At 41.8% G+C, this 20,779-nt stretch overlaps 1 protein-coding gene and 2 long non-coding RNA genes across 8 annotated transcripts in view; 1 reads left to right on the top strand and 2 right to left on the bottom strand.

The window, feature by feature from the left end:
* Positions 1-20,779, bottom strand: part of RABGAP1L (RAB GTPase activating protein 1 like) — a 214,823-nt gene that overhangs the window by 61,587 nt on the left and 132,457 nt on the right. For all 6 annotated transcript variants that reach the window (XM_090145951.1, XM_090145952.1, XM_031595541.2 and 3 more), the window contains 3 exons: positions 18,949-19,074; positions 17,771-17,914; positions 5,426-5,467 (listed from right to left, as the gene is read on the bottom strand). In XM_090145951.1, the coding sequence (XP_090002077.1) occupies positions 5,426-5,467; positions 17,771-17,914; positions 18,949-19,074 (312 nt within the window). The remainder of the gene's footprint in view (positions 1-5,425; positions 5,468-17,770; positions 17,915-18,948; positions 19,075-20,779) is intronic.
* On the bottom strand, positions 8,504-14,258 carry LOC149916789 (uncharacterized). Its single transcript, XR_016469074.1, has 3 exons — positions 13,501-14,258; positions 10,849-11,841; positions 8,504-10,363 (listed from the first exon to the last, which is right to left on the bottom strand). It is a non-coding gene; the product is annotated as an uncharacterized LOC149916789 (long non-coding RNA).
* Positions 11,039-15,373, top strand: LOC149916788 (uncharacterized). Its single transcript, XR_016469072.1, has 4 exons — positions 11,039-11,126; positions 11,205-11,450; positions 14,454-14,617; positions 15,285-15,373. It is a non-coding gene; the product is annotated as an uncharacterized LOC149916788 (long non-coding RNA).

Below are 20,779 nucleotides of genomic sequence, written 5' to 3'. Positions count from 1 at the left end.
CTTCAGCATTATGCATTAGTCTGGTACTCCTACCTCAAAAAGGAAACAAGGGAGACCGAAAAGTATATAGTGAGGGAATAAGGCTCATCAGAAGCTTCCAGGTGAGGAGGAGATAAAAAAATAGATTCAAATGATCACGCCTGTAAAATAGATGATTGATGAGGGATACTGATCTGTAAAATCATGAGTGGCCTGGAGAAAGTAAAGAGGTACAAACTGTCCCAAGCCCCCTTCAGCCCCACTTTTTAAACTCTAATGCCCCAGCCTAGAGAGCAGCAAGGGGTAATATCAGCAGTGGATGTGTGTTGGGCATAAGGGCAGCTTCACCTTAAGGGATGTGACAATGGCCATTTTGGCTTACACTGCAAACCTCAGAGCTCCCTGAAGAATTAGGCACAGCTCATCCATAAGCAACAGAATCCAAGGCCTGTGAGAATCAATCACTGCTCTGTCAATCTCTGCTAGGTCCACTTCTCACGAGGATACATTTTTCAGCTATATCTTTAATGCTGAGCAAAATCTCAGATGTCGTTTTGAAGTTCTGTGTTGGCACAAGTGATAATTCAGGAGGCAAATGATGGACAAAACCCAAGACAGGTTAGGTGAGATATCTATTCCTAACGCTTTGGAAGTGAAATAAGAAAATTTACAATCCTTAAAATGCTCATTAAGAAGTGAAATGTTAATGTATATTTAAGCACAGAAAAAAAAAAAATCAAAATGTTTGCCTTTGTAGAGGTCCATATCCAAAGTAGTGAAAAATCATGGGTGGATCCTTAAGATTAGTCACAAGTATTATTCCATAAAAAATTAGAGAATACAATACTCATAGTTATTGGAAAAATAAATTTCTGTAGGTATAAGGATGTCAATACATGACAATAAAGTGTCAGTACAAGGTCAATACAGAAAACACAGCACAGTCAAGCAGCCAAATACAGACCTGAGCAGATGAAGGCTACCACTAAGATGCTCAAAAGTTCAGGAATACAAGACTATTGGGCTGTGTATTAAAGAATATGACTGGTATCTATACGTAATTGAAGGTGATAAGTGTGTCCCTTCATGGGACAATCTAAGAAAAGAGGACAATGTTGATGTAAGAGCAGAGAATGCAAAAAGCTCAGGAAGAAGTTCAGACTGCAACAGGAAAAACAGAGTTCCACCAGCACACTGCTGCTACCAGATTATAACATGGATGCCATGTCACACAATGGTGCAAGTAGAGCAGAGAAGCAATTCTTTGGCCCAGAAGGTCTTTTTCAGTCCACATATAGGATAATTTAAAAAAAATATCAAATAATTAATATAGGGAGTATTAGTGTCAGCTACTAAATTGATAGCATCACCTGCTGTCGCTGTCTTTGTAGCTGGTGTTCTCTTTTATGTAGGGCACACACTGGCACAAACAATGTTGAGATGGAAAGATGGGAGCAGAAACAATGAGGAAGCACAAAACTGTTGTGTTTGTGTTATAGACTGTTATTATTAGATAGTGTGCAGTGAAAAGCAGTTTAAGAACTCGGAGCAACCATTAGAAATGCTGCTTACATTTGGCTGAGTTTAACAAGCAATATACTTAAGTACTTGAGGATAATAGGGTACTGAAGTGAACCTCTGCTAAAGCAGTTCCCTGCAGTAGGTGGCATAGAAAGCATCCAGTTGAGTCCTGGGTATCTCCACAGAAGGAGACTCCAGAACCTCTCTGGGCAGCCTGTTCCAGCACTCTGCCATCCTCACAGTAAAGAAGTTCTCATGTTTGTATGGAACTTCCCATGCTCCAGTTTGTGCCCGCTGCCCCTGGTCCTGTTGCAGGACACCACTGAAAAGGCCCCATCTTCTTGACTCCTGCCCTTCAGGTATTGATTGGCATTTATACAATCCCCTCTCAGTCTTCTCTTCTCCAGGCTATTTTCCAACAAAGAAACTAACCAGCTGATGATAAATGAGATCTGAAAATATGCTAGAACTGGAACGGTTCGTTTTCCTTTTCCTCTAACAGCCTTGCCAGGGATTTTAAGTGAAAATATCAGTGCAACGTTGCTCGCAGAGCTGTCTGAACCACGCTTTTCTTCTTCCACGCTGCTTCTTTCAGCACTGGGTTTTTCCTCCCACCTCAGTGCTTTGCTGTTATCTGATGCTCAGAAGAAGAAAAGCGAGCAACGTCTGCGCTACCAGCGCAGCTCAGTGAATGTTAATTCAGGTGCAGTCTCAAAGTGATGTAACACAGTGATTAATGCCAAGCTGTAAAATGCTGCCACCAGCTGGATGGAGAGGCCGACAGCATGCTGATAAGCAGCACATATTGGAAAAGCAGAACACTGGGATGCTACAGCAAATGAAAGCTGCTTTGCGGTCGATAAATCAGATTAATGTCCTGCCACAAAGGGCGGCCTCCACTGCTAAGGAGCTTTAATCCACACTGTTGCATACTCAGAAGGTAGGAGGAGGAAAGGGAAAGGACAGCACAACACATGTTCATTTTCTGAAGAGCACAGCACCGAGGTATCGCGGGTCATTGGTCACAGAAGCAGCACTGCTGCTTCCAAACCAATAGCCACTAACCTTAAGCACGAGCAGCTGGCTGGAATAGTGAGAAACCGCAGTGAAACAGGGGGAGCTGAAGAGAAAAGCTTTCTGTTGCTATTTTATGGGGGACTGAAGGGCGCACACGTCACAAAAATGCAAGAAAAACGGCATTTACAGAATGAAGACTCATATTCCACTGTTGGATGATTTCCTCCTCCAAACTAAATCCAAGAGGTTGAGGATGAGAAAACAATAAAACAAATGTTTTAAGAGAGAACAAAACCTAGGAATTATGAGGGTGGACAGTGATGGGACAAGGGGGAATGGTTTTAAACTGAGACAGGGGAGGTTTAGGTTGGATATTAGGAGGAAGTTTTTCACACAGAGGGTGGTGACGCACTGGAACAGGTTGCCCAAGGAGGCTGTGGATGCCCCATCCCTGCAGGCATTCAAGGCCAGGCTGGATGTGGCTCTGGGCAGCCTGGTCTGCTGGTTGGTGACCCTAAACATAGGAGACGGTTGAAATTAGATGATCATTGTGGTTTTTTCAACCCCAAGGCCATTCTGTGATTCTATGAATTGCTTCCATTCCCTTCAGAACCAGCGACAGGCACAGCCTTACAACCTCACAGCTTTCAGAGCTCTTTCTCTGCAGCACTCATGTTCTCTTTCTGCCATTTAGAACAACCTGTAAACTAAAACACATCACCTCTAATGACTGTAAGGGGTTATGAATACATCTGACTAGGAAAAAAATATTTCAGGTCTCCAAGTTTTCCTTCATAGAAGAACAGCAACCCACGCTTGCAATCCAATCATAATGCTAATTGGATGACATACAATTACCAGCCCTGTGATGCTACCACTATGGAAATATGCTCTGATGTGAGTGTTTCTGATTTAGAAACTGATCCTACTTTCTGTGTCTTCTTTGTAGCTGGTAATGGCTGTGGTATAGCAATATCTATAGGGGATAATGCCTTCCTTTCCAGTAAGAGCCTATGACGGATGCAGCACCCTGCGCAAGTATTAGATCTGCCATGTGCAGAACTAAAATCAACTTGCAAACTCTTCAGATCACAAAATAGTCACAACAAAACTGACAACACACTTCCTTGAATTCTTCTCTCCTGGAAAGGCCAAAGAGAAATGATCAGTTGGAAAAGCAGTGTGTTGTGGAATATATATATACAAGGACAGAACTGAGTATTTTCTGTTAAAAGAAACTGGGGTAATTTTCTGGCATTACAAAATTCCTATTCACCATTCCAAGCCTTATCATGTTTCCTAAAGAGTTGTTATGTTGCTAACCTCAGTTCAACTGTCTCCAACAGCAGCAGCAGGAAACACAAGGAAAACAGACCGCTGGGTGTATACTCATGGTCTCCAAGCCAGACCACAGAGCTACGTGGAACTGAATTCTAATTTCCTGAAAGCCTTGCCAGCCATTTTCAGCTCAACACAAGCACTCCTCCTTTTCCTTTTCCTCAGCTAAAGATTCATACACTGGTACCTCTCCCTGTTTCCAGGTTCTGATCCCAACTGGCTGCCACTTGGATGCTTGGTCTCACCTCTTCACTATCTCTCATGTCATCACCTGCTAAGCTGCCCTTTAACCATGTGGGTTATAAAAAGCAGAAAACAGAAGCACCTCCATGGTTGCAAACAAGTTACAAAACAGGCAGAAAAGAGTGCACGCTCCTCTCAACCCCACCCTTCAATTTCTTGTACGTACAAATTTAGATTCCTGTGTGGGAGCACTTCCCTGGAAACATACATTAACCAACTTTTCTGCTTATAGGCTGATTCACTTAACACGTATACTCACATTGAAAATGACACCAGCACTTGACGTTGACTGTGTGAGTACAACATAAGTTACTTGGGACATATCCTTAGCATAATGCTACCTGCTGTCTTATACTTACTTACCTGCGCTCCTCCTCTTAGCTTTTCCTTCCCCACGTGATTGCCTGTGCCCTGAAATTTGCAGTGCAGCACCACCACATATAGACAGACAGACAGATATAGGTGCACACAGACATATTCCTACTGTGGAGCATTTGTGCTGTAGGACTGTGTGCTGCAGGAGTCGAGATCCTGAAAATTGTTCTTTAGTGAAGAGCTCAACTGGTGGCTGTTTGTCTTTTTGAGGAAAACGAGGAAGAACTGGAAAAATACACAGGAGGACCAGCAATAGGTGAATGATACTGTCTGCATCCACATCACGGGGCAGCTGTGTCAGTACTGGCAGACTGCTCTACCCTGAGCTTTGGACCAAATCATTTGAATTCTAAGGTGGGATTTCTAATTCTGTATCATATGCCCATGTAAGGACTGGATGTGCACTAAAGCCAACTTGTGAAGGTTGATACAAGTTCATTTTGAGCTATCTCACTGGCATCAGAAGGGCCAATGGTTCACCCACAGGTGGGTTTTTCTTACGTGTGTTTCTTTGCTTTAGGTAAGCTCTGAGTCTAAACCAAAGATAGAAGTTACCCATTCCATAAAAGACTTCCATTCCTCTCTTGGCTTTACAAATACATTTGACACCAAATAAATTTCCATCACATTTCTTGAGTATTTATACGAAAGAACCCAGCTATAAAATAAATATGCTGTGAGGTGAATCAGAATTGTTTTCTAAATAGTCTCATATGAGACACTTAAGTGCTAAGAGGGCACTCCTTGTTCCAGGAACTTTACAATATGATTAAGTTTAATTTAAAAAGGAAAAACAAATCTACCATAACTGTAGTTTTGAAGACATTTCTACGTCAGTGCATACTTTTCCTCTACTCCCTCTCCCAGAAGTCTCACCAGGATCACTCCTTCATTACAATACATTCAAACACTCCATACAGTTGAATAAGAAAAGCTTCGATCAATGACTTACCTTCAAGAGAGCCAGGGCTACGTGAAAGATTATGTTCATACCCTGAAAAATAAGAAGAAAGAGACTTCAATCATTGCCAGCATACAAATCTCTTTTCTCTGCTACTTACCACCACGTAGCATCTTAACGAGATGCCATAAATCCCAAGGGAACGCCTCTCTTTTCCCTGCTACACTTCAAAGCTCATCATTAAAGCTCCAAGGCTCAGCTCTCAAACTCCTGGCTGGGGAAGATGAAGGCTCTTTGGAGTTCTGGAATCTCGCTGAGCAATTAGCCAGGTGTTTTGCATGTCACAGGACACATCTCCAGCTCTCCACTACCTGCCAATGCTGTTTCTCATCAGCAGTGCAGAATATTGTATCAAGCAGCCCTTCAGGAAAGTGTCATAAATATTCGAGTTGGCAAGACTTTTCCCAGTAACTGAGAGCTGCTATCAATCACTTAATACTGTCACTGTAATTTGTTGAGAGATAACAGCAGAACTTTGGAGAAGGGAGCCTTCTTCAAGGAATTTCTGCTTCTGCAATGGAGTATTTTTCCAAGTCTCCTCCTAAACGCATTGTGATTACACTCCTATCAAAATCAGACTTTATAAAAATGTGCAGAGACTTTGGAGGCATTCCTGGGAACAAACTGTATTTTTTTTCCTATAGGTAGTGCAATGCCTTGAAGGGATGTTAACATTAATTAGTCTTGGAAATGCTACTGCATTAGACACACTGAATATTGCAACGCTGAGTGAATTACTGTGCAGTCATCATGATGACAGACTGCCTTTTTCCACTAGAGGTCACAATTGCAGCAGGCCTGAGCCAAAAAGCATTAAGAGGAAACCCTTTTTCCAAAAGTGATAGCAGAGATTTCAAATACAGTCGTTATTTTGCTCCTCACACAAGAAGAAGGTCTGTCTGTGAGTTTCAGTCATGACACTCAACTCCAGAGCACCCACAGCCATTCTTTCAGTGCACAGCACTCCCAGCTGTATTCCAAACCCCCACCTGAGGCCAATGCCCCATTGCGTGCAGCCATGACACACAAACAGCAATGAGTTCCTAGCAGAGAGGGTTGGATGGGAACATGCAATCTGTAGGTGAGAGTCACAATCACAAGCCATCGAAGAGACCTTAGCTTATGGCTAAGAGCAACATGTGCAGTTGTTGGATTACCAAAGAATAGGCATGTTACAGCACAGCCCCTGCCTGACACACCAGCACCCTAAAACCAGAAGGCCAAAGGGACCGAAGGTACACAGCACAGCCTTTAGCAGCACCCCATCAATCCTGAGCACAGAGAGCAACCCTCCCCTTGCCTCCAAGGAAGAGGCAACTCCCAACACAAGGTGACATTCTGGCACAGATGCAGCAAATGCTTCACGCAAGGGCAGTCCCATGGTGCCCAGGTTGGGCTGCCTGCACCTGAGGAGTAATGGCCAAACACCAGTGGCAACTGGGAGAAGTAGAGATGGCCCCTGGCAGCCTTCAGGCAGGTGTCCAGCACCCACATGCTGGCCTGGCAACAAGATGCTTTACATTTCCAATGTGATGCCTTACCCACCTGGTTTAGTAACTCATAACCACTGACTCAAACCACAGACCTGAACGCCTCCTCCTAGTGCAAGAAAGACTGTTCTGACATTGCCTCCTTTTTCGTAACTGTTAAACTCGGCTATCTCAGCTCATTTTTTCCAGTCTCTTATTTAAAATCCTCCTTCATTTACAACACGCTGATTTATAAGATTCAGCTTAAACTCCTCCATCTATTTTAGAAGCAGAAGAACCAAAAATACCAGTGAGTACCAGACATATAAATCATTGCTAGCAGTATCCCTCCAGCAATTTTATAATGAAAACATGGAAGTACATGCAAATCACCCACAAAGGAAAGAGGAGAGAGCCCGTATTAAATAAGCTTTAGATAATGACTTTTTAAAACCAAAGGTCATCATTTTAACTGTGCATTTTGAAATAGCTGCCTTAATATCATGCAGAACTCAATATTGAATTGTCCTTGCAAACATGAAAGCTGTTTCACAATAATTACCTAAGTGCTTGTTTGACATACAACAGCCAAAGTGAAAAATATTCATTATTCTAGACAAGAGCTGCTCTTAGAGCACAGGAATGGTGAGGGGCTTATTGTGCCCTATTGCTTCTCATGCAGCCATTCTGTTTTTCAACCCAAGAAGCTTTGCTGGGCAAACAAAGGAGGGTGTGCAGACTGCACAGCTTTCAGACAGGAAGCCCAAAGGCAGAGATCCCAAAAGCAAAGCATGTGGATGTGCTCCTCCGCAGAGCTTGCAGCGACCAGAAGAACTAGCAGTTCCTCTAACAGTCTGTCTAGAGGCTTATCTGTCTAGCTGAGTGTCTGCACAGTATCTTCCTGCTTCCATCAGATGTTACTGAAGAACCCTCTTAAGTTCGCACAGAGGCCTCAAGCACTCTAACAGACCTCATTAAGCTCAGGAGCAGCTCTTCTAGTGAGAGATGTTCACAGATCCTCAACCCTCTGCAGCCAGAAGTAGGAGCCCTCAGCCTGAGTCTCTCTGCTCTCCAAAACAAGCTGGCTTCTGAAAAGGCCTGATAAGAAGATGGGGAAGAAGGAGCAACAAACAGATGGTAAAGGTCATAAACTGACAGAATCACAGAACAGCCTGGGTTGGAAAGGACCACAATGATCATCTAGTTTCAACTGCCCTGCTATGTGCAGGGTTGCCAACCACAAGACAGGCTGCCCGGAGCCACATCCAGCCTGGCCTTCAAGTCCTCTGAAAGTGATTTTATTTAGTGAGGTAGAAAGGCTGCTTATGTCCTCCCTTACAAGTGAGGAGATATATCTATATCCATCCAGCAAACCTGTCAGGAGACAGGAAGGAGGGAGCAGCAAATGCATTTAGGCAACTGGCAAAGCTCTCCAGCACACTGGGGGGAAGACAGAAGAGTCAGGCCATACAGTTTAATCCTGTATCTGGACAACATTTCCATATGGGATTCCTTTGGAACTTCTCTCTCATCTTAAATCCTGTCGTAGAAGGCAGAAGCCTTGCAGGAAGGCAGGCTACATTACATACCAGCATCCAACCCAGACCACGACAGACCTTCCTCTGGTTACAGGGCAGCACTTATACATCATTTCCATAAGTAAAAGGAATGAATCTCCTCGAGGAGCACACAAGCAATTCATTTGGGTGTCCTTATCTTTGCTCCTAGAGTTAGGCAACGTTCAGAGGAAAGCAGGGAAGACACTGATACAACATTCTCCAAAGTTCAGCACGAGGTGAAGAAGAATGTGTGAGCACATGCTTAAGGCTGGAGGAATCTGAAGACTAATGTGACATGCCACCAAGAACCAGTTAACCTGCTCCAGTCTTACAAGTGCATTTTCCTTTCTTTAAGGAGAGATTAGCTATTCCACTGAAGTTAATTTGACATTGTTTCATCATTTGAAAGCGTTTCATAATTATGTGTTCAATTGCATACTCCTTCAAAAGAGCTGTGGAGGGTAATTGGGGTTACAGACTCAAAAGGAGAATTAAAATTCTATTTATGTTTTGGATTGCTTCCAGCAAAACATTTGTTTGGCATCTGTAACACGCTGTGAATACACAACAAACTTCAGGAATGTCACAAATATATTTACGTTGCTGACACCATAAAATATGCTCTGAAGCCCAAATTTCCCCTTTTAAGTAATGCAGGCTTGGAGCACGCTCTGCAGAGATACGCACATTAATTTGAACCTTCTACTCAGATGTACAGCTTGTGCTTTTATTCTAGTTCAGTGACAAGACAACGAAGGAAATGAAAAGCTAACTCATTGAAATAAGGCACAGGACAAAAGGAACAGTTCCATACCAAGAGTTGCTGCATTTGCACACAGCACACACACATTTCTGTGTGTACATCTGTGTTTGGTCATGGCTACTTGTTCCAGTCACTGAATGCCATTTGAATTATTGCCTCTTGGTAGCCCAGCAGATCGCAGACACACATGAAAAGAATTCCATTGGAAAAATAGTTTGTAATTCTTGTTCTAGAAGGCCAAACGAAACTTAATTTTCAAATTCTGGTTGACTCCATAGAACTAAAAGCTACAAAACCACGATCTCAGTAATGTGGATAAGAAGAAGCTTTGTATTAGCAATGGACACACCTTTCTTCCTAAGCAGTTATCTTGGGGAAAAACAAAATGCAAAGAGATCTTACTGCCAAGTATGAGGTACAGCTGACATCTCAAACTGGTTTTCCCCCAGTGCATCCACATGTATTGCTCCTACAATAACTAACAGCAGGAAATGCTATAAACACATAAAAGAAGAAAAGAAAGTACAGAATTCTTCATCCTGATACTACAATGTTGTGAGTAACACATAAACCCAATTAAAACCAGTTGAATGGACTATTAGATAAGCAGGCACCATGGAGATAATAAAAACGGTGTCTTGAGATTCAGTACTCATTGTGCCACTTTTCTGTATTGTATTGCATGAAATGGCACATGATAAATATTACCAGACAACCATGAAAGTAAGATTTTGCATGAAATTGTGTTTGGTTGGTTGCTTTTAAAAGAAATGAATGTGATTCCAGAGTGCTAGTAAATATTTAGATGCTTTGTGTGACTTTCACCTCATTCAATGCTAAGATATTGCAATAGCTGGATGAAGTCTACAGTGCTACAAAATTAGCCTTTTTTCTATCAAGTTTCTGTGACTGCCTGCAAAGTATAAAAATTATAGCCACAGGATTTTAAGGCATTTTCACATAACCAATTGCTCCCTGGCATCTGGTGTTTCAGCCGTGGCGTGCTCTTAACTCACCAGCAGCTGGTTACCAGCTGGCAGCATGCCTTCTGTTTGCTTGACCAAGCCATCTACTAACATCACCTTCTCACTCCTTGTTTTCAGAGACTTAAACTAGAGGACTTTCTCTCTTTCCAAATCTGAAAGTAGGGGGACAAAAAAAATGAGGGCTGAGTCCACATCAAGGGCATACAAGGAGGCTGAGGGAGCTGGGCTTGCTCAGCCTGGAGAAAAGAGGCTGTGGGGTGACCTCATTGCAGCCTTCTAGCACTTAAAGGGAGCCTATAAGCAGGAGGGGAGTCAACTCTTTGAAAGGGTAGATAACTGCAGGATGAGGGGAAATGGTTTGAAGTTGAGGGAGGGAAGATTGAGGTTGGATGTCAGGGGGAAGTTCTTTGCTATGAGAGCAGTGAGGTGCTGGAACAGCTGCCCAGAGAGGCTGTGGATGCCCCGTCCATCCTGGAGGTGTTCAAGGCCAGATGGATGGGGCCCTGGGCAGCCTGGGCTGCTGTGAAATGTGGAGGTTGGTGGCCCTGCGTGTGGCAGGGGGGTTGGAGGTTCATCATCCTTGAGGTCTCTTCCAACCCAGCTATTCTAGGATTCTATATGATTCTATGATAGAGACCTCAGATCTCTGCAGACAGGTCCTCCAACTCCCCATGGAAACAGGGAATGGCCATCAGACATACTAAGAGGAGCAGGAATCTTCCAGATCCCAATTTTCTTGAAAGGAGATGAAGCATGGGATTTGTGACATCACAGATGTGTTCCTTCCCCTCTACACATTCCCTCAGTCACAGCACAGAGGGGAAAATGCATGCCCATGCTAAACCTTCCTCCATGCCATCTGATCTCCTTCCCAACGTCCGTTCTTCATGCTGTCTCTAGCACAACACAGCCCTGGTATTTGCTTTGTCACACCTTCACCTTCGTCATCCCTTGGATGCAACGTTTACTTGTTGATTTAATGTATTTCATCAGAAATTCAGCAGGCCCTCAGTTTCCAAGCACGAAGTGACGGAAAATGTTTTGGCAGAGGCAGGCTGCACCACCCTCTCTTTTAAAAACAGCCTCCAAATTAGCTCAGCTTCCTGGGTTTGTTCATGGAATATCACTCTCTGCCGTTTGTTAGCCCTCCCTTCAGTTATTTCTGAAGCATTTTTCAGCACTGCCAAGACTGCCTGGAATATGCTGCTATCCCACTACAGCAGATGGCACTGGTGTTAAGTAAGCATTATGGAAATTTACTGTATTCCTAGAAAAATCAACCAAGTGAACATCAACTAGTAAGTCGCTAAATAACTTCAGTGGCAATGGGGAAAGTAATTTGGAGACATACTGTGATATGGCATTAGCTGCCTCTGTCTGCTAAGGCACAAGCAGGTCGCTCTCTTGGATCCCTGTCTCCACTAACTTCTCACCTGTATCTCAAAACATTTCCCAAAACAGAAATAGGCTCAGTGTTACAGGACCACAACATTTATCAACATCACCAAAAAGGTACCTTCTCTTCACAGAAGTTATCTTGAATTGCAGATTGCTGTGAAATCGTTTTTCCTTTGCTCATGCTGAGTGTTTATCACCAGCCTTCTCATAATTGGGGATAAACAAGCTGCAGCTATGAAATAGAAGACATGTACATTATGGATGTCACAGGAACAGCTGGACAACACAGCGTAAAGCGTTATGTTAAACCTGGAGGCTCACCAAGAACCTCCTGAATGTGCTCTATTAAAATAGTCCCCTCAATTCAAGCTGGAATTCTTACAAGTTCTCTATAGCTTTAGAAGTGCATAGAGCATTTTGCATGCTGCATCCCCGAGGCAATACAGAACGCATTGTTATATGCCTCCAATGTTTCTGCTGTTGACTGGAATTTTATATCCAAACATCTAATGCTTCTGACAACCTTTAGTTAGAAAATAACTTGCAATTCTTTATTATAACCTGGACATTTTAAACACACGCAAACAAAAACTTTGGCAAGTTCCTCATCCATAAAACACAATCAAATACTACATTCATTTTAAATTCTTTTCAGTTTAATTTCTGTTCTAGAACTGGAAAAAAGCCACAGTGCTATACAGCTGTAGTCGTCACACAAATTAAGCTAAAATTCCTTTTAGCATGGATTTATGTAATTGATCCAAATAGTAAAAGCAAAATATCCCCTGTACTCCAGACCTCAGGCTTCTGCAGTGAAGGTGATGATGACTGATGTGTCAGCAGATGCTTCACGATGCAGAAAAGTCTCAATTGTTCTCTCAATAATTGACATAAAATTCTGTATCTCTCTATAGTGTATGTATCACCCGAATTGTCTATCACTGCTTTGCCTCACAATGTTTAAGGGAACGTCTATTTCAGGAGATAAGAGACTGCACATGCTATAATCATGCATACATGTCACACTTTGAATTAAGGACGCTGCACGAACGTCGCAATTCTTTTGTGAAAGTATTGCTGGCAGCAGCCTTGCAATGATAATTTCAGAGTCTAATCCTGGCAAGTATCATTTAAAAACACGGACTTTTATACAAGAACTCGTGCCTTACTGTGTGGAAGGCCTCAAACCACCTAACAATCCATGCCTACTTTCTTCCTCAGAATAGCAAGCCTCAAATGCAGCAAATTGGTGCTGTACAATGCATGTGTGTTGAGATCCCTTCCACCCACAGCCTGAGACACAACCTATTCTCTTTCTTAAACCAATTAGGATCTAGCTGGAACAAGCTCAGAAGGAAAGCCTTCCCAGACTCTTTAGGTGAAAGTGCAGTGGTTATGGAGACTTCAGGAAGGAGGCTAAGCACCCCAGAAGGTGTAACACAAAGACAGATGGACAGGAGGAATAGCATGGGATAAATGCCAAAGCTGGACAGTCTGTATTTGTGCAAAGGAAAACAACCCCAAGGCCCAGCCTTTGCCAGCTCACATGTACGACACTGACTTCACTTTTGTACACAGCACTCAAATACTGAAACGTGCAGTATTTCAGTGCTGTATCGACTCATAATACAGGTCAAGTTTTTAATATGCTGTTCCTGAGTTAGGCTGCTGTTTCACAAGATTCACTGGAGTACATGCAGAGTGTGGGGTGCATGGATTTACAGATGAAGTGGGCTTGCTCCCAACTCAACTCCTGAGTCAGTTTAATAAATTGAAATGTTAATCTGCTCTTTCTCAACCTAGCAGTGCCGAAGCACTCACAATGAAGGCACTGTGACAGACAGAAAGCAGCATCTTGCTGGGGCACCCACTGCAGGAGCACTGCTCGTACCTCTGAGCCACATCACACAGCTCAGCATCTCCTGGGACACCCATTCCCCAGCAAGGCACACAGAAGACAGCAATCAAATCCTCCATGCCAATACTTAGAAACCTTCTGAGATTGTCGTGATCTCGCTGTGAAGTGGTGCTCCCAGGCATCACGGCAACATAAGACAGAGCTGCTGCTATGTAGTCCTAGGGAAGGCAGTCCCATTTCTCTGATAAGAGCTGTACAGAAAACAATGCATTCATACACAGAAGTGACAGGAAAGCAGTTGCATCCTTGTCTTTTCAGTCCTGATCCAAAAATCGCAGCTCTGCAGTCAAAACACCAATTTTTGTAATGGAGCATGTAATTACTGACACTGAGATATGTAAATATATGTACCAGCGCAGGAAAGGCAGCACAGAGGGATTTTTGCACACTCCTTGAAAGGAAAGAGCCACAATCCTTTTGTATTCTATATCCCCAAGACCTGCACACGAGAGCAGCCAGACACACACACAGCAGGTTAGCAATAACATCTCAAAATGCCAGGTAAAGAACAGAATGTCAGCCTGAGCTCTGAACCTCCTTCAGTTTTGGCAGCACTGTATCTGTGTGTGTATATATATCCCAAATGGTTTGACTATTTTCTTTTTTAAGAGGAAACTTTCGTGAAATCAAAATTAAAAGCTTCTAAGTAGCCTGCCAACTGTTTTTCTTCTCTTTTAAATGTCTAATCAAGGTTACTTGTTCAGTGCTTCTAAAAAGCATTTTGATTCCAAGTTGTATATTCTAAACTGCAAGAGGAAATTAAATGTTAAAAAGTTAAACGATGCGAATTTTTTAGTCAAAGGTGGGAGCAAGACAAAGCAGGCTCAGGAGCATTCAATAGCATGATGTCACATTGATAGTTAAGACTGACAAGCCCACACAGAACTCTGCATTTCATCAACACAGTTGTTCTGTAATGCAAATAGAAACAGCAAAAGGAGACTAATGAAGTGGCTGAAACAAGCAGCTAACACGAGCCTTGGAGGAAGCTCTTCAGCTGACGTTGAGATGTTGAAATTTATCTGCAGAGCCAGGCTGAAAACCACGCACTCTGATGTAATCTCATGGATGCTTGCAACTGGATCTAGAGGTTGGTTTGTTTGCTTTTACCACAGGCACTTGGACACCAAGTACTAAGCCTTACAATTAGCACCATCATGGTATGGCTTACCTGCCTCCAAGCTGGCAAACTTTCAGTTTCTGTCCAAGAAAAGACAAAGAATTTCAAAACATCTCCTTTCCAGATAACCCTGGGTGACATATTCTGTCCTATGGTTATCAAGGCAACATTGGTTATTTTTACATTATGTAATTCTGGGGTTGAACCACATCTTCAGCAGCCTGCATATGGCTTAAAAAAAGGTCAGAGAAAGACAACAGGATGGAAGAATTCAATCCTGTAGAGGCCACGCCAAGTCCAAAACTCGTGTGAACCTGAGCTATTTATGTAGTTATTAATCAAGTCATTTTTAATGCAAGAATGATGAAAAGACCTTGACTGTAATAGCACACACACTCTGATTTTTCAAATTTCTCCACAATTCCCATCACAAATTCAGCTTATTTTTAATGGTATCCCTCCTCCCTGGGATCCCATGATGGAGGATGATCCACAAATGATGTACCATGAAGGCCCACATCCCAGCTGCAGAGCTGCCACTCCAGCACATGCAAGGGAAGCAGGCAGGCCTACCTGACACTTTGAGTGCTTCCTCTCCAGACTGAGAGTTAAAAAATATCTGTATTATCTCTTCCAGCCATGGTCAAGAATTGAAATCTCATCCAAATGTTCCTGGGCAACTCAAACCATTCATCCACAATTCAAAGATTTTCATGGATACCAGAGAACTGTCCTTGGAATGACCACTTTTTGGCAGCACCCAGGCAGCAATGGTTTAACTGTTTTTTTTTTTCCCTTCCCCCAGTACTCTTCTTTCACAGCAGATACATAGGATGTAAACTTGTTGTCAGCAGCAGACAGGACAGGATTATGGAGAAAGCACAGCCAGGAAGGAAACTTGAGCTATTTTAAATTCATCTGTATTTGTGACAAATTAATGAGAAGGCTGGAAGCTTGTTTAAATTAAAAAATAAAAATAAAAAAATACATAAGACTTCAAAGGAGTTTGATTTTTTGAGGATTTTTTTTTTTTCCAGAAGAATATGTACTGGGCTTAGCAGCTGCAACTGTTTTTTCTCCTTCCAGTCACTGGAATTATAGGCATGCTGTTTGTTCAGAGATAAAGAGCAATTTAATGCAGACAAAAATTATTTTTTGACTGCTCCACCACTCCTTCTGGAAGCTGCCTGGACAGACTGCTTTGCAATACGATTTCAGCCTTCCATTAAGGAATGATTTCTTTCCTATTTTGTCTATGTACCTTCAGATCTTATTTTCTCTCTACGGTGAGGGTCAACTAGATTGTTAGTTTAACATGATTTTAATCTACGCTCTCACAAATGCTCAGAACTGCCTGCTACTCCAGACTGGGTGAGTCATGAACATTATGAGCAATCTTCTGATAGTCTGCACTGTTACCTCTGTATGTTCTGACTGCACACTGCCCCACTGTTTCTCAAGATGTCTGTACGTACCTTCTCACTTGAAATCAATTTTCTTATCACTTCTGATTTACTTTTAACTGTCGTAAAGGATGCTTCTTTGGTTCTATATGACTGCCCTCCACAGATGCTAACCAGTTTCCCTTTCTTTAGCAGACTCCCGCATTGGTTTCCCTATGTCCCTTTCAGATTCCATCACTTTTCTTCCCAGAGTAATTCCTTCAGACATGCTGAGATAAACACTGCCACACGTGAGATGAATGCAAATATTTAAATCTGTATTAACCAGAACTAAAATCTCTCTACAGCATGTTTCACCTTCAAGCCTAATGCAGTAAGAAGTACACGAGCTTCAGATGGGATGCAGCTATACTGCTAGCACAATAATCACCACTTTGGAATGACATTCTGTACTTCTTGATAAACAAGTTCTTCAAATGCAGCACTATATCAAGATCAGAATGAAGAAATAAAATCAACCAACAAAGAATGATCAAATCCATGCTGGAAGACCATTCTAAAACCTAACTCACAAACAACCCCACAGTGATCAAAGTATTTTGTTCTCTGCTGGACAGCTATATCTGCAAAATGGAGGGCAGAGACAGGACAAACCAACAACTGTCATTTTCCTATTTGCACACTTAGAGTAATCGAGGCACTGTGAACAAGTTAGAGCTCAGATGCATCCAAACTGAAACATATTCATATGTAAATGTGGAGTCCATTCTCCATTATTACCTGTCACACTCACTTGGATACCTGGAGGTATTAACCTTTTTTTTTTTTTAATAACTGAGCACATATGCAAAGCTCAGTTTCTTAAGGAAAACCCAGTGAGTTATGAATAACAGGCAATATTTGTTTTGCAAGGAATGTTATCAACACATGCACAGCAAGCCTGAAAATTCCCAAGTAAAATACTTCATGCTAAGAAATGTATAGAATGAACCAGTCAACAGTGTTTCACATTGGTGAAGCCCTCTGCATTTGAAAATACCAATTATATACACATGTACACAAATGTAAACATATATATATATATATGACCACCTCTACACCCTGACTTCCTGATGACAAAAAGAAGTACTAACATCTCACCAAAATAAACACTCCTGACTACCATTTTTGTTTTTAATCAAAGTGCAGATGTGTCTACAATAATTTGTATGGTCTACTGTTTGGTATGTGGAGTAATCCATTCCCCTTAGTTGGAATAGCAGGAAAAAAAAAAAATAAGGAAGGAGAGAGTTTCATTAAAGGGTGCTGTTCAGAAGTTCTCATTATTTGCTAACTACCATGCCATCATGTCTTTGGGTGACATTCTGAAATGCAAAATCTCAAGAGTTTTACCACTAAAAGCCTACTGGGTATCTTCTGGAGATTAGAATTTCCAAGTTTGAATAAACTGTGTAACAAATTAAATGAGAACAGATGTGTACATGAGATACTGTTAATAAGATCCCTTAGTAAAGAATGAGGCAAATCACAATTTTAATTTGAAAACCAGACCAGCGTTTCACTGAACATCATCTCTTCAATATAATCATGGTTTCTAAAGAATTTGGTACGCACAGTTAAAGTGTAAATGACTCCAACAAAATGAAACACAGAAAGACAGAAGTTCTTAGCACATTCACGAGGTGGAGAACAGGCTTTCTGATTCAAGGGTTCTTCTTACCTCACAAAGTAGTAGATCAATGATGTGGAAGACCATGCAGAGTGGAAATTTGGCAGTAAAAAGAGTGAGGAACCACTGGGATGCGTACATATGAGCTTCCAAGTTGAGGTCTGAGAAATGGCTATACAAATCAGGCAACTGCTCCTGGAGTACAGGAAAAAATAATAAATGCTTCAGAACTCCTCCTTAATACGGAACCATCGTCTGCAGTGTCAGTAAGTACCAGGTTGCTGAAGACTGAGAAACACAATAAAGTGAAATCCTGGCTTCTTTTGAGCAGCAGTTCCTTCATAACTTTTAGTGGTCATGGTTACAGTTTTAATGAGATACAGTTTAAATGACATTTAATAACCACTATGAATACTATCACCGCATCAAACAATACACTACTAGATTATACTGAGAAATTACAAAATCTTCAATAGGGGAAAGACAGTGTAGCTGTGAAATTTACATGATGTACATATATATTTTTAAAAGTTATTTCTTAATCATGTCTTGTCTTTTATAAACTATTGTGTTAAAAAAGCAATAGGTACTGGAACAAGCTCACCTTGCTGACCATGAAGTGAAGCTAGTTCTAGTAACTAGCTTTCACTCTGCAACAGAAACCCAGGTCAGGTCTTAGTGAACTGTTAGTAAGTGCTTATTAGTCAGAGCAATAGTGTCAAACTTGCAACTTTTTATTGAACTTGCTCTGAACAGGACATAATTACACCCAAAAAAAGAGCAATGCACTGAAATCACAGTAAAATGACCTACACTTAATTTGTATTTCGTAAGTGTCAAGATGTCCTGATTTGCCTGACCTCTTAACCACCACTACAACTCTTAGAAAGCAGGACACTGACAGTGGCAGTCTGAAGACACTTTGGTCTTAGCAGAGCAGAGAAATTCTCTCTGTGTAACATAAGAAATTAGGGAAGAGGGAGAGTGAGCAAACAGACAGAGGGGAAAAAATGCAGCAGATTAGCAGCAACATCATTATATGAAAGGAAAAAAGAAATTATAAGTAAACCTGATTTCACGGTGTTTGGGTGTAGGTATCAGGCTTTCTTGCCTTGGTTCTACCCCACCTCTAAATGAGGGGTTTTGCTGTCCAGAAGGTGATGGAAACAAAGCACCAGTCCCCACACCAGTATTCCCATTTATAAAGCAATTTGTTTGTCCGGCCCCACCTGCATTAGCTTCTCCAGCTGGAAAAACTTGCAATGGAGATCTTCAAAGTTATTTCTGTAGAGGTCTCGCAAGCCATAGTCATACATGATTTTCACAAACACACAGAATGCCTGCTCCTCCGGCATCTGGAACAACACACAAATGTGATTTTAAGAACTGAGCTGAGGACATTCTTTCCACAGACAGACACACACGCACACTTAAATACCTTAAGATGAATTCAAAACCAGGAATGTATTAAATTTTTCAGCAAAGCACTCGGAATTTCAAATTAAGCTACTAAAGTCTCAAGGGGATTGTTCTACTTGATGGACACCCTGATGTGGCTCTGTAAGACTTCCTCTGAAGAAAAGGTGGGATCAGATCATAGGCTCATGTCAGTATTGCATCCCTACAACTATTCAACTGCCATCACTATTCTTTGTGCCAATAGGTTTGAGATCCATCTCAGGTGCAGAAGTCCAGCTTTAAAGCAAAACACGAAGCAAAACACAACAACAAACCACCCTAAGACACTGACTTCTACCAAGAAAGACTTGGTTAGTTGTGAAACATGCAGAACTGAGGTATAACCAACCCTCTGTGAGAATAATCCTTACCTACTCTCATCCAAACCCCAGAGCATGACAACCTCTGAAGTCAGGTTTTCCATGATGAATAAAGAAGAAATAAATGTTGCCTGCAGAATCTCCTCGTGACCTTCAGGCTGGCTGATCCCCCCTGCTAACATCCTGGTATTTTTTTCAGAAGCCCAATCTCTGTAAACTCTATTTCATGTTGGCCAAAATTTCTCACTCAACAGAATTTCAGAAAGCAATACAAACGGCTGTGGGAGCCACTATGAAACTGCATTTGTTGCTTCAGTCCACTGAGCACTGAATTTGTGGGAAGCCCTGTGTCATCACAACTCCTTCATGCCCTCAGGTAACACAATAATAAGATAGGCACAAGTAGACCCCAAATCAGGTCTTGAATCACATGCAGAGGGAAAAAAAACAACTTGTTTTTATGGGCACTGAATTGTTATATGGGAAAACATTCATTGAGTATCAAGAATGACAGCTCTTGACCTTCTAGCACACTCCCATGCCAACCCCTTATCAAATATCAGCAATTGATAAAAGCTCAGTATTTTTTCAAAGAGTCTCTTGATATTTACCTCCAGGGTCTCATCGTTTCTGGTTCATCCTATGATTATGCCCTATCCCCAGGGCCACGTGCAGACATTTCCATTTTCAGACAGCATATGTAAAAGTAACTAGTTAACATAAAGAACTGCTAGGTCAGCTGTTAGCTATCTGTGCAAGCTAGATTCTCCTAGAACAAGCTCTTAGGAATCTCAAAGCTCTCATCACCATTCTATCTAGGCAGAACACTGACAGCCGATCAAGGCTGCAGCTAAAGGAAAAGGGAAAAAAAAACTATCCTGACCAAAAAGCTTCAGTCTGCTCTAGAATAAAATGAAAGCAAATGTACACTTTTTGTAAGGTAACAATTATTTCTAATAAAATGACAGATGCTCATGCACAAGCACACCTACCTTGCATGCTCAATCAGACACGTGCACTGACAGTCATTCCTCCCCCGCCGCAGGGAGAGGGAACAGAGGTGAGCACTGGGCCAAAGACAGTACAGGCAAAGGCCATGGAGTCCTCACTCTGTGGATGCAGGTTCTCCAGTATTACCAACCCCAAGAATTGAAAATTGTAAATGAAATTTACTTTGTTGTTGCTGTTTTTAATTTTAAACAAAACCGATTATTTGGAAGTACAAAAGCCAGAAATTTATGTTTTGTTCTTTTAAAAAGAAATATCCGTTTTTCACTTAGTA

The sequence above is a fragment of the Phasianus colchicus genome, chromosome 9, assembly GCF_987193195.1.
Source record: "Phasianus colchicus chromosome 9, bPhaCol1.hap1.1, whole genome shotgun sequence".
NCBI classification, from domain to species: domain Eukaryota; kingdom Metazoa; phylum Chordata; class Aves; order Galliformes; family Phasianidae; genus Phasianus; species Phasianus colchicus.
Note: the sequence above shows the minus strand (reverse complement) of the source record. Positions and strands in the feature narration are given on the sequence as shown.